The following is a 14,785-nucleotide window of genomic DNA, read 5'->3' as shown; positions in this document are numbered from 1 at the left end:
ATAGAACAGTAACATTTCTGGAATAAAAATATCTTATAAATTAGGTAATGATTAAAATTGGAACAGCCGTTTTGCTGTTGCTTTATTTCTCAGTGCTGACTGTTTTCTTGACCAAACATCTCTATCTTTTCTAATGCTGCACCACTGTGTGCTGGAGGAGTCTTTTCTGAACAGCTTTTCTTGTTTCTTCCCATTTCTGTAGCTTCCACCAAAGTATTAGTCAATGGTTTCCCCAGTGTTTCTGGAAGCATTATGGTTAATATTCCACTCAGAAGAGCCATGATTCCAACAAGCAACTAGAAGAAATAAACAGTAGCTGTAAAGATAGAAATGTCTTTCAAGTTATGCGTATCTTCAATCTTGCTTGAGAGTACATTTAAATTAAGCACAAGGAACTGTAATGTAAAGCAAAGACTGTAAGTCTTGAATGTTGACTGTGTAAAAGATCTGCCTTTTTGTTGCATAAATGAAAGATTGTGCAGCAGAACTAATGCAGAGCAAGTGAAGTGTTTGTTCACAAGAGATCAATACAGTGCAAGCAAGAATCATTTCAAGAAAGCAATACATATATCTTAATCTGGTATTTCTACTATCAGGTATGTATTTAAAAACTAATTCTAGGATTTCATACATTTATTTTTTCATATGTTTATATGTTCACAGAGCTACAATTTCCCTGCCACCTGTAATCCCAATTCATACTCCAGCTCCTGAACCTATTCCCCCTATACCTGTGTGCCCGTTCCTCCTGCACACAGCCAGACCAGAATTCCTCAGTATGGCTTGTTGGCCTGAAGCCACAAAGTGCACATCCCTGCTCTGGAGAGCTCTTCAGCAGATAATGAGCCAGCTCTCAGCAGGAACAATTTGCTAAACTCAGTTTCAAAGAGCTGTTAAGGGTGCAGGCATTAACTGAAATTCGCACTGGGGTCACATCTTGGATTTGCCCATGGTGTACACAGTTCCATAACAACAGCTTACTTCAGCATGAGTGGTGCAAGGATCATGATTATGTGGGGTAGATACAGAAGCACACACATGCCCCAGGAGTATCTTTTCTTTTCCTTAATTTCTGTGACTTGTTCAATGAGAACAATTCCCACTTCCTTCCTTTGAATACAGAACAGCATTAAAACCCTGGCATTCTTCCAACTCTAGGTTATAAATGACCCAAATCTCTCTTGATAGAAATACTTCTGCACAGTACATCAGGCCTGGCCTCAGTGTTTTTCCATTTTATGACTGTGCACTTTGATACTGTACTATCCTTATCTTGCCCTATGCTGATTCTCAGGTCTGTCCTGTTTGTTTAATACTTTCTTTCCAAGTGTGAGAGAGAACATTTGGAATCACTGTGCCTGTGTCTCACACAGAGTTTGAGGCAAGAACTGGCCAGCTACCATCTGCAGCTAAGCCAGACTTTCTTTTTAAGTCAGAAAGGTGCTTTAAAATGGAAATTCTCCATTGTAGCCTTGAGCAGTGCTATTTTCATGCACACGCACCATGCTGCTTTTGCTTCCCCTCCCTTCCAAAAGAAGAGGACAACTTGTCTGAAACAGAAGCTTTTATGAAGCAGAAGCCACACTGTTGCATAAACTCCTCTTTTTGCACTTGCATTAAATATAGAGGCTGACAAAATACAAAATTAAGCAAAATCCTGTCGAATACTACAAACTACAGTGGAAATAAAATACTCATGCTTTTACCATGAAAAATAAATGTAAAAAAATCTTAGCAATAATAGGACCACTGGAAGTGGCACTGAGTGGCAAACTGAGGGAAGTCCTCGTAGACATAAATATGTGGCAGGAGTGATCTTTAAAAATATATTCCAACATATTAAAGTCTCACCTCTGAGTGTCAAAACTCTTCTCCACTATCAAAACATGATTTTCTGCCATGGTAAGACAGGATAAATAGACACATGGCAGCTGTTCCAGTAACCTTTCTTACAGATATCCTTTAGGCTGTTGTAAGTTTATATTTAAGGATATTAAGGGCTGTAAAAGGTATTGAAGCTTATGGACACTCATACATTTGGAGTTTATGAGAACAGGGTCACTACTGACTGCCAACAGAACACGGTTAAAGTAACACTGTGTCCCTTGAGTATGCCTGTCTTCTCTGAGTTAGTCTTTCAGACATTGCATTCTTTTCATGTTTTCCTTCCTCATGAACCTACCTCTTATTCCCCTGTGAACTCTCACTATTCAATAAGTATATACACCACCAGCTTTCCTGCCTTTTCATCTCAGCTCTCTTAACTAACTTCATCACGTGTTAGTTTTCTTTTTTTTTTTTTCCCAATGGGAAAGCTACAGCATGCTGACTAATACAGTGTGCTTTCCCTCTGCCTGACCCTACAAAGCATTTTCCAATATTTCCTACAAAAGACAGACTATGAAACAATTGGGTCACAGTATATTAACAAAAGGACTTCTCAAATATCATCTACCTTTTTGGGAGCAGTAACCACATTTATCAATGAAGTTACTCACATTTAGTCAAAAGAAGTCTTTTGCAAACTTATCTTGGCATACTTCTTCATGAGGATTCTGACATAATTTAGCCTTTTGCTTGCTCATAAAAAATGTGTACATTTTATATGTATGTACTATTTTACATATATAATTCAGCATCGGAAAATGTTCTTCTGATATAGTCAATGAATTAAATGCTTATGGATTAAGCTATTGAATAAACTATTTAAGTATGTTTGAGCTCCACTGAAGTTAATTTGACAGAAGTACCTGCTTAAATTCATTGTTTTTTCAGGGTCTTACTTTGAAATCTGACTTTCTGCTTAGTCAAATTCTCAAAGTATTCCCAGCATTTCAGTACAGGCAGCAGCTTCTAACAGCTACCATAAAAATCTTAAAAAAAAGGTTTATCACTATTTTGTGTATGTCCTCCCTACGCGGAGCAAAAGTTTTAACTTCACAGTGGCCTAAGACCAGGACTTAATACATTCAGTCTAGGACAAAGATAATTTGAATTAAATATGTCTACAACATAATACTCTTACTTCTGAGAACAAATTATTATTCTAGTCTGCTCTTTATATTTATATCCACATGTGATATCTCTGAACCAATCTAAATGTGATCTTATTCACAGAATTCCTACTTCAACAAAAAAAGGTTAAATTTTGTCCTGAAAATCTATTAGACAAAGGATTTGCATTCGTTCTACTTTACTGACCTCAGTGGAGGTTTTTTAAATTTATAATTTATAGTTTATCTGAGAGAGAAATCAAGCCCAAGAGAGAAACCAAGCCCTGTTAAAGGGCTACTGTAACATAATTCTTAACAGCTTAGAAACAGAAATAGGCTATACATGGAGCAGTTGCTTTACTGTAAGTTTTCTAGAAAGTTGTCACATGAAAAACATACTTGGCAAGTTACTCTAGATTTATAGATATTCAGATGAGATGCTCACATTACTCACAGGTGGCATAACCATACATAAGGCAGATTGTCAAACAAATGGCAGTAGTAACTGCTTGACAATGTGTGGTGTATACAATAGATCAACACAATGCATATCAGTTTACTTACAAATGTAATCCATTTGATTGCATTTCCATTCCAAAACACTTACGTAACCTGAGACTTGCCACACTATGCTCCAACTCAAGACAAGCCTATTTAATAAACTGAAAAAAGTTTTATAATAGGAGTTAATAATGAAAACATATTCACTGTGAACTATTACACAACTCTACAAATACTTTGATACTTTTTTTACACTGAGTTCTTCATAGCTGAAATAATCCTCTGTTTATACTGCTATTTGCACTGCCCTCCAGCATGTTTGAGCATTTCCCCATCTGTGGTTTAACTGCAGTACTTCTGCACAGATAAAGCTTATCTCAGCCAGTAAAGGCGAAACACTGACAAGAGAAAAAGAATGCTCTCCCATGACCACTCTGTTGTGCAAATGTTTCTTTGTCTTTCCTGGGATGATATCCTCGCTTGTATGGGAGCTTGAGGGAATAAATTAATTTGTGGTCTCCTTCATCCTCTTAATTTTAATGCAAAACAACTGAAAGTAATTAATTCAAATAATGGAACGAGTTCCTGAGAATAATCTGAAACCAACCTCTAGCATCTGTAATTGGAAGATTCTATAGTTGCAAAATCAAAGGGACACAATTCCACTTTTTCAGGAAATTCCAAAGTGGTAGACAAAATTAGAATAAGATTAAAGACACGTCCCATTACATTTTCACCTTCCAATATGAAGAAAAAACCTAATGGTAGCATGACCTGGAGTTACCTACAAGTAGATTGTGCTTAATGAATCTACGGTTCTGTTGCTTGTCTAAGTCTCCGTGAACCTCAACAATGTACTGTTTGCTTCTCTTTTGCTATCTCATGAATTGTTTTGTTCAGTTCTTGTAAATGAAAAACACAAAAAGGAAGCTTTGGGTCAGCTGTGAAGACCAAGTATAGTAAGCATAAGACATTCTTGATCTTTTGGAAGGCTACTGCAAAGATGCAATGAAAAAACAGCCATCCACAGTGAATTCCAAAATGGAAGAACTGTGCCTTTGAAAAAGGGTTACAATAAATCAGGAGCATGGTCAAGAACTTCTAGGCCTGCAAACTAAATAATTATAGACTAAGACACTTCCTAAATGTTATATAGTAGATGAAGTATATTTTGGTGGAAAGTATTTTTAGCAATTTTATACGAGGATTCAGTGCATAACTATTTTTATGTCTTCCATTTCCACAGATTTCAGTGACTCAAAGTCTCCCTTTTGCTTTAGCTGCATATTTTTAACAGTATGAAGTTACTAATCTTTGAGACTTAAAATTTTTAACAGGAATGGTTCGTTCAATTTCCTTCTCAAGACATAAGTTCAGTTTTTGGTTCCTAAAAAAAACAAGTGACACACGTGCATTTTCAAATCCAGAAATGTTCACCACTGAAATAAATACTTACAAGTGGCATGAAAATCCAAACACTTCTCAGATATACACAGAAAGGAGCAACCACATCATCATGCTTCCACTTCCAACAGCAAGTGATCTGCACATAAAACAAAGCCTTTGATAAGAATAAAGATAAAGGAAACTATTAGAACTGCACAGCCACTTGAAACATCAGTAGGATACATGTCTTTAAGCAGTTATACCAGGAGGCTATTGCTACACTGATGTAAATTTACATTGTAACAAATTCAGCTGCTTCTATAATAAATATTAAAAAATAGAACCATCATTCAGCATAGATCACAGGATGGATAACCAGGACTTTTAAGAAAGGCATAAAAAATGTTTAAGAAACTATTGAGTATTCTTCTAGTTCCCATTGAGTATCCTTCTAGTTCCTCAATGAAATCAACCAATGCACATGGAATGAAAAACAGGTAAAAATTTGTGGTACAGCCAAACCCTAGACATCTCTGAAGCAGGTGAGGAACTCATCCCATCCCAAGTTTTTCAGACCACCACCACCGATGCCAAGAGCTGCTTGCTCAGGCACAGGAGCGTAACAATGGAAAAGAAGTAAATCATTAAAAAATACGTAACTGGCAGAAGTTCTTACCTTACAATTGTTGGGTATAGTTCTGCTGTGTAGAGATATATAAGGCCAAATGCCACACCTATGGAAAATTTTCCAGCCATATTTGCCAAGATAATTAATATATTGAAATCCTATTGAAAGAGAGCACAAATAAATAAATTATCAGAAAATAACACTGTTTCAAACTTCATTTAAATCCTTCAAAAGCTGTGACCCTTCTTTGAACAATAAACAATACTTATGGTTTGTTTTTTTAAAATCAGTCTCAAGTTACTAGTGTCCATATCATTTTTTACCAGTCCAGGTTCACTGAAGCCCTGGGAATATTTTACATGTGACTCCAGCAATGATAGTGAAGCCTGCACTGAAAATACAGAAATCTATCTTAGACTGGCAGCTGCAATTTAAAAACCACCTTTAATCAACTACATGATTTAGAAAGAGCAGCTTCATCTACATACTTAAGAGCCTTTAAAATTGATTTCTACTATAGGAACACTTTCAATAATACATGACTAACCTGAGGTATGAACATAATTAAAACACAGATCAGTGCACTTAAAATAAGGAACGGAATGAGTGTGTTTCTCCTTCCCAGTTTGTCCATCCCAATGCAAGCAATGATATAGCAAGGCAACTCCACAGCACCTGTCAGTATGAAATTATTTTGGTTTAAGTCATGACTACACACATCCATATTATAACTCTAACTTCCTCATTATAAAGATTAGTTTAATTTAGAGGGCAATAAATATGTGAATTCTAGAGATAAGCAGTGTGTTGTGCTAGTTCATTTGTTATCAGAAATGGCAACAGAAGGCAGAAAATGTGTCTTAAAATACAGTAGGAGGGTATAGAGAAGGACAAGCGAAACGAGTTTCACAGTGCAGAGCAGCTCTGTTTCTCTTTGGGTGGAAAATTACAGAAAACAGCAAGGCCATGACTCTGCTTTTATGACACTGGCACTTGTGACTGGAAGCTCTCCATTTGCTGTTCTTCTGCTTCAAGTATTTTCACATCAACAGCTTAGACATACCCACAAGGAATATTGCCAGTGTCACACCAACACACCTCTCAGGACTTGCCAGCTTCCACCTGGACATAGAACTAAAGCCATGCGTGCATCCCCCAGCTTCAGCCCCAAATCACCCCAACATATAAGGCAAGCAAGGTCTCTCCAGATCCAGTTTTCTGAGTCCATTAAAAGGAGGGCAGTTTCTTACAATATCCCACTCTTACTCAGATCACCTCTTTACAGAGAAAAACTTCTGCAGCTCTAAAGGAACTGGGGTTTGGCTACAACTACTCACAAACCCTGCATAAACATGATTTGCCCCTAGACAAATTATATTGAACCCAAGTCAGTTTGGACATGTCTTAAACCAACTTGCTAGTGAAGAATGCTACTTCATCCAATGTAAAATAAAGGAAGAACATAAGATACAGCCCTGTATCCCCTGTGTCCCTTTACTAAGCACATGTAGTATTACAGTTCCCTATAATATCAGGAAACAATCTTTTGGTTTAGTGTTGGTAAAAGCAGGTTGCAATTATTCTGTGTTTGTTAGTCTGCTAAAATATTTTTGGAAGAGGTGGATATGGTGATTTATGCACTGTACTCCACCATAACAGTTTACTTATCTGTGCCATACTAGCATCCTCTCTGCAGCATATCAATCTACGAATATGCTGTCACGCATGACAACACAAACTGAATTCAGAAGAGACCAGTCCTTCTGTGTGCTTATGTACATGAACAGTCACATTCACTGTCCTGAGAGTACTCAGTTGCATAAAGCAAAGTGCATGATTGAATTCTTTGCTGGCTCAGAGCTGCGTGCCTGATCTAGGGTCTTCTGAAGTCAATGAAATATTTCCACTGATCTTAACAAGCTTTGGGTAAGGCCTTGAATGCACTAAGCTGCTTTTATAAAAAACTTACATACTGGAGGAAGATTACAGCCAGACTGTAATTAAAATTAAAAGAATATTACAACTAAATTAAAAATATACTTTTGAGAAAACTAAAATTACTCTTGCTTCTGAGAATTATGAAACTGTTTTCTACACAGACACAAGGTATCACGACTATAAGTGATTAAAGGAATAATTTTTTTGTCTCGTTTTCCTAGTTTCTGCCTTTAGCAGAGCTGTATGAGTTTTGTGTTGCTAGACTGCTTCCCTTGGTGTTTGTGTAGATCTGTTATATGCTTGCAGGGCAAAGACAAGAAAAGCAGAATATGGTTTTAAAATCAAAGATAGACGGAGAAGAATTTTGTACACGAACAAATTTTAAATCCCCCCCCCCCTTTTTTTTTTTTCCAGAAACAGTGAGACTTGGAGTGAATGGCACTTCTGTGTTAGTCAACTTTCCGAAGAGTTAGCAAGAAACTTTTTGAACAGGGTTCATAACTGAATGAACAAAGTTTTAAAACTGGCTGTCAAATCTATAGACATTTCTAAATGTTGTGTTCTAGTTCTGTCATAAACAGAATAAGGTACAAAAATATTTACCTATAAGAAATAGATTTAAGTATTCATTGCCTCCTAGACTGACAGAACTGAGGGAGAAGACGTAGTACCCCAAGCTCCCAGTGAACCAGATCAGCCAGACTGTGATGGTCCTTCTTGCAATGTGCCAGTTACAAAACAGGTCTAAGATGTTGTGCTTCTTTGTTGAGGATGTGTCACTGTCACTCATTCTGCCACTCACTAGATCATCTTGTTGGACAGAGTAGAGTTCAGAAACTTTGCAGGGAGTGCTTACTTTATTCCATCTTGCCATTATATAAATTACTTTTTGTGCATCTTCGTATCTTTCCTTTGACAGGAGCCAAAAAGGTGTTTCTGGGAGCATCCAGCAGCACAAGATAAAGGGAAGAGTTGCTATAGAGAGAAATATCTGATAGACCCACCAGGTCCGAACCAAAAATCCCACGAGCGCCACAACCATAATTCCCATAGCAAAAAAAGCATGGACATGCATAGAAGCCCAGGTTCGTGCTTTAATGCCAACAAATTCAGTCACATAAACAAAAGCCACAACCAGATAGCCACTTGAAACCTAGGGGAGTGGGGTGGGAGAGAGAAAAAAAGAAGAATGAGGTTTGTATCTACTTTTCTTATACATCAGCAGTAAAAACAAACAGCTAATGGTGTTCCACATTCGTGTACGCTTAATTGTCACTGCACTGGCATGTCTCACACTGACAGAAAAAACCCTGAAAACAAATAAGATGGAGAAAAAGTTCACTCAGAGCTTCAGACTGCCCAGACACTGTATTTAAAAACCTGTTTTGTATGCTTCTCTGTAGTGGGGAGAGCCAGCAAGAGACACCTGAAAAAGACCCTAATTTGCTGATGTCACTAAGCCGTTCACCTCCAAAAATCATGTCCTTTGATGACAATGCAAACTGGACATTTGGGAAAAATAAGGTCCTGTGAACTAGTTGCCACTTCTTGACCTTGGCTTTTAAGTAGACTATTAATAATCGTACATTAGGGAACTACAAATTTACTGAGAAATACCTTCCACGCCCTTGTAAATTACCTCATTAAATCAAATTTTGACAATGTTGGAAGAGAATCTCATATGGTTATAGGTTCTCGTACGTTATCTACTGAATGCAATTACTGGCATGTTCTGCATTATAGTATTTCTTCATCGACTATATACATTATTGAATATACATTTCAATTTCTCTATCAACAATCAAACTCTTGGTATCTCAAAATATTTCAAACACAGCTAGAAAATCTAAACTAGAAAATATTCCAGTATATTGCTTTGATTAATCAGTTTTCTGGTTTAAAATATTCCAGTTAATAATCTCTGATTCTAAACCCACTGAACCTGACAGGAAAGGTGTGCTGATCGTATTGGCACGGGGCTAGAGCTTTAGACCTCCATCTCACAGGCCAGTCCCCACGGGCAGTTAAAACCTACAGCATTGGTCTAGTCAGAGCTTTATGCTTTTCTAAATTACCACAGCCCCTAGCACCAACAGCCAAAGGAGTGAGTGGAGAAACTCATGTTGATCTCACTGTTTGAGGCTCAAACACCCATGCAGTTTTTTTCCTGCTAGGAAATCATTCTGAGCTCTAATCAGGCAAAGAGTGCCCCAGGTGCAAGGTGCTCTCTTGACTAATGTACGGTCAGCATTTAATAAATTATGTGATTATTTTCAAATTCCTATCCTTGCATCATTTTTCTTGTGATAGCATTCTAATTTATGCATTATATAATGCTAGACTACTAATATTATACTTTTGGATGTGAAATAGCAACTTAAAATCGGTTAGTATGTGAAAATATTGAATATATATCAGATATATATCAGATATTGGATATATGTCATACATATATATATATTGAAAACTATGTATATAATTATGCATAAACACATATCCTGGAATAACCATAAGTACAGTATAAACATCTAGGTGTTAAACAGCTCTACCTATGTATTTAGTATTTCAGATGTAGCTCAAAACACCAGAGAGATACATGGAAGAAAAAATGTGCATCTCTCCTCCATCACTCAAAACAGTAGAGATAAAAATCATAATTATAGATTTGTTATCTTAAGAAAAATATATTCCAATTCTAACAATAAGGAGAAATGCAATGGCAGCTGCAATGCGGAAATCAAAGTTTGCTGCTCACACTTGGTATTTAATTACCAGTCCAGCAGAGGTTGGGACGGAGGAAGTACCAAACACTGCTTCATACAGACGCTTTCTAATAATTCAAAGAGGTAAAGTGCTGTGGTCCAAGAACATTCAGACTCTCCCTGCTCAGCTGAAATAAGTGCAACAGAGGGGACTTTAGAACAATGAAGTAGGGAGGAAATAATAAAAAGGGAGGGTTTCCTGAGAAGGGGTAGAAATGACAAGTAGAAATAACCAGGGGGAACATCCTTTCTTACCATAGCAAGGAGAAAGCGCACAATCACAAAACTGTAGTAGTCAAATGTGAAGGCCACTGCGATGCCAAATACAAACTGACCAGCACTTGTGAACCATATAACACGCTGTCTTCCCAGTCTGCAAATCACAGCAGTAGTAAAGTTATGAATAACCATAAACATGCCATTAAAATAAACCAGCAAAAATGGAGTTGTATTTTTTTGCAACTCCAGAAAGCCTGTCTGGAAGTGAGTCTGTAAAATACTGTACTTAATACTTTCACTCACCACAGAAACATTGGTTTAGTTACCTGTATTAATTTTTCAGAACTTCCAAGAAAAAGGAAGCTCCTATGGACGGAACTTCCATTCCACAATTCTTGGCTGGAAGCAACGTGCAGAAGTGAGAATTATATACGCTCATTTCCAGTTTCAGGTTTAACTTCTACATAACTAATCTGCAAATTTACTCTGTTATTTATGAGGACAGTAGGTAAGACTCATTTTTTTGCATATTTTATACTAAGTAATATATAGTTAATAAATTCTAACACAATTTAGCTGTGATAACACATGCCATCTGTTGCCAAACAACCAATCGGATAGTAATGAAAGGCTTCTGTAACATATCTTTGTCCACTTATTTAAAGTTGCATTCCCTTATAAATGACGATTACATAGTTCCCCTGAATTTTCTGATTGCATCACAGCACAGAAGCATGCATGTACACAGAAATTCAGGAAGATTATTTACTAACAACAAAAAAGGGTATGTCAAATACATCAACAACATCGTAATTTCCAGTGTATAAGGGCATCTAGTAAAAAGAAACTTCTATTTGTTTATCTTCTTCCCATATCTCAGGGAGAAAATATACCAAATAGAGCCAGTTCTCCCTAAACATACTAGCAATAAGAAGCTCATCTGAGGAGAAAACCTAGAAATCGGCAATATATCTACAAGACTCTATTGAGGATTCATTATATTCTATCTACAAACGTTCTGTAAGACAAAATGCATGGAATCACTTTTCTTCCCTGGTGATATTCTCTTGGACTCTTATTATCTAGTCCACTGCCAACGGCTTTTCACAGATGTGGATATTGCGTTTACTCAAGAGAGTCTGAGGACTTCCAGGGATGTGGGCTCATTTATCAGTTTTTCTTCACGAGTATTTGGTACTATATTGAACCAAACCCTATTTTTCTCCAACCTTGACCTGGAGACATGCACATTCGGTTTGTGATCCCTGCCAGAAGAGATCCCAGTGAGTCCTAGATGTCAGAGCAAATCTGTCGGAAATCTGTTAATTGGGAATGGTAGAGACCCATAAACTTACTTCCCACCAGCCAGGAGGTGTCAGAAAATAATCACTTTCAGCTGTAAAATCTACAGTTGTAAATCTGCAACTCTGAATGTATGTATTATCTTTACTGGCTGTCCATGGCTTGAATTAATGGAGATCAGAACAATATGATCATAACCTTATAAATCAGATCTGAATATTAATTAATAAAGCTATGAATGATTTTAAGGGATGCAGAACAAATGTTGGCACTATATTCTGGTTTTATATTAAATACAGTTTTACAAAGCCTTGGATCAGGAAGCAGGATTGAGCCCATGTGTTCTGAAAGCCAAATTAAAAAAAGATCATCTTTACATTCCCATGTTGTAACTATCCCACCACAGCATTGTGCTAATGAAGGAAAATCGGAAAATTACATGGCTGGTCTCCTTTTTCTGCTTATACTGTTAACTGCGGGATAAAACGTCACCCTCCACCTGATAGAGCTCTTAGTCAACAAGCTCATTTATAGAAAGAGATAAATAACACTAAGCAAGCATTCAAAGCAAAACACAGATATATAAACTGCCTGAGACAAAACCAAGTACAACATAGTCTAGGTGTTTGATATGGATAGAGGGGCATAGCTGGATGTTCTTCTCAGGTAGGAATGTGTGTGCTTGTGTTGGGAGAGAAAACCAAGAGAAGCAGGATACAGATGTACAAACTGAATCTCTCTAATGCTTCTGAGACCAGCTCTGATGCTGGATCTCAGTGCGTGGTCTGAGATAACACCCAGGGAGGAAGTGCTGGAGGTGAGAGGGCTGAAGGACAGCCTTAGCACCGTGAGCAAGAGACAGCAGGTTGAGTCCCTCCATGGACTGACTCTCCTCATACTCAAACAGAACTTTGTATGTGCTGGTTAAGTAAGTGAAATTACAGCTCAGCTCACTGACAACCGTTTTTCCTCCCATCTGGAGTAACCTTCAAGAGACTAAAGTTTAAGTTAACCATTCAGTAAAAAACTACATTTGGACAGCAAGGAAAAATACTGTATAGGTATTTAGTTTAAGAACACAGGGCATGATCAAAGCCTTGCATCAGCCCCACAGAGCTCTATTCATGACAGAGGTTAAGAAATTTGTGATTTTGAAATACATTATTTTTAACCTTGCAGTAGCCTTTCAGCTGTTTATCATATCCAGAAGTAAAAAATTATGCTACCATAAGGAATCTCTCCTCATGGAAAATGAGGTGAAAATGTACTCCCAGATTTTACTGTTGCCATTACTACTAACTATTGCTATTCCTGTTAAAACAAAGAGCCTAAAATACTAGCAGCACAGAGCGATGGCCTAGAACAATTGATGGTATGAAGTAGGGAAAAAAATCTAAAAGCAAATGATTTGTGAATACATTTTAAAATAGTATCAGAAAAAGAAATTAAGTTAAACATAGCTGTGCATGAAACAATATCCAAACTTCTGAATTAAGTGTACATAATTATGAATACATGATGAATGAGAACAACAAACAGGTAGATACACGTGAAGCTACTGCAATCTGAAACTACAATTTTCACAGGATGGCAATTTACCTGTCAGCAATGTCACCAAAAATCACTGCTCCAAACAAGACTCCAAGCATGAATGTAGGCTGGATTAATTTTGCAAGCCATTCTCGGTCACAGACCAGATCCCACTGTGTAACAACAGTGCTCTTCCACTTCGTATCATCATAGAGAAATCCATCAGAACAAGAAAATACGGACTTGTTGCCTTCATATTCATATGTCAGATCCCAAGTGACTTCTCTTTTGGACCTGCTGCACTGATCAAGTTCCCAAATTTCTCCATTTTCCAGCTGGACCACAATGTAATTTTCTGCTGATGCCCATAGTGTCCAGATGTCCTCTATTCTTGATTCAGAGGAGTTGTGGAAAAGAATAGTACTCACATTTCCAGGGATCCCACATACAAATTTAGGAGTAACAGCCATGAACACAGATGCTAAGTAATGGATACCACACGACATAGCTTGAAAGACGGTTGCAAAATAAACACATGCTTGAAATCTGTAAAGGGAAAGAAAAACGTTTACTAAAGAAAAGCCCTCTATACATGAAAAAAGAATAAATCAACATAATTATTTTGCTAGGATCAGTAAATGAAGACATCATTCAAGTGTCTAGTATTTTGTTACGTAGTGCTGCTTCAATATCATCTAAGCCCTGTAAGAGACCAAAGATGAGAAAAGATCCACAGTAATCTATTGTCAGGAAACAATGCTACTTTTAGTCATGTGTTTAGCCATACACAGAGATCATTTAAAAAGAAACAATTCTGAATTTAAGCACTTAGTTTGAAGCAACCTTACACCCTTTCAATTCTGTGCAGTACATTCCCTCAAAATAAGGCCTTAGATTACTTGAATAGTCAGAAAAACCTCAGGTTCTGAGGGATGGAGATACGTGCATCAAATAAAACAAACCAAACACATTATGCACTTCATTTCACCTAATTTATCCATATAACTGTGTTCTGTCTGTCTTCCGTCTCTCTATATTGCCTCTAAAAGACAAAGAGAGCATGCATGTAGACACATGTAGAGGAAGATAGAATCTGAACAGTGTGAAATGTTTGGTACCAAAACATAGCTGTAAACTGGGTTGGGTTTTGTCTTAAACAGGGTGTGCAGTTAGCCATTAAAGATTGTATCATAAAGCAAATGTGGTAAAAGAATGTTTTATGCATAGCCTGAGCTTTGGCATTTTAACAGCTTTTAAAACATGCTTGACATGCAAGTAAATCTCAGCATATTAATTGCACATGTAATCTGATTTTTGAAAGACTTGCAATGAAGTCTAGTATCTGCAAATTCTAGACAGTTTCTGATACTCTAAGCATAAGGAGACTTCCCAATTAAATGTGAAAACTATGCACTTAATTAGTACATCTGTTCAGCAAAAACAACATAGCTTTGTTTTCTCCTCCACTTTTTATTTTCTGAAGGCAAATCAATTGTACTAATTGAAGATGCATGCAGTGAGCTTCT

General features: G+C 37.1%; 1 protein-coding gene across 1 annotated transcript; it reads right to left on the bottom strand.

The window, feature by feature from the left end:
* On the bottom strand, window positions 1-13,804 carry SLC22A16 (solute carrier family 22 (organic cation/carnitine transporter), member 16). The gene is given in 9 exon segments (XM_010024660.1): window positions 1-103; window positions 105-296; window positions 4,951-5,006; window positions 5,009-5,037; window positions 5,557-5,666; window positions 6,056-6,183; window positions 8,050-8,599; window positions 10,464-10,581; window positions 13,329-13,804. Coding segments are annotated over 9 exon segments (1,641 nt in total). The 5' UTR covers window positions 13,766-13,804; the 3' UTR covers window positions 1-82.
* Window positions 13,805-14,785: the final 981 nt, after the last annotated feature.

The sequence above is a fragment of the Nestor notabilis genome, unplaced genomic scaffold (genome assembly GCF_000696875.1).
Source record: "Nestor notabilis isolate BGI_N333 unplaced genomic scaffold, ASM69687v1 scaffold33611, whole genome shotgun sequence".
NCBI lineage: Eukaryota > Metazoa > Chordata > Aves > Psittaciformes > Psittacidae > Nestor > Nestor notabilis.
Note: the sequence above shows the minus strand (reverse complement) of the source record. Positions and strands in the feature narration are given on the sequence as shown.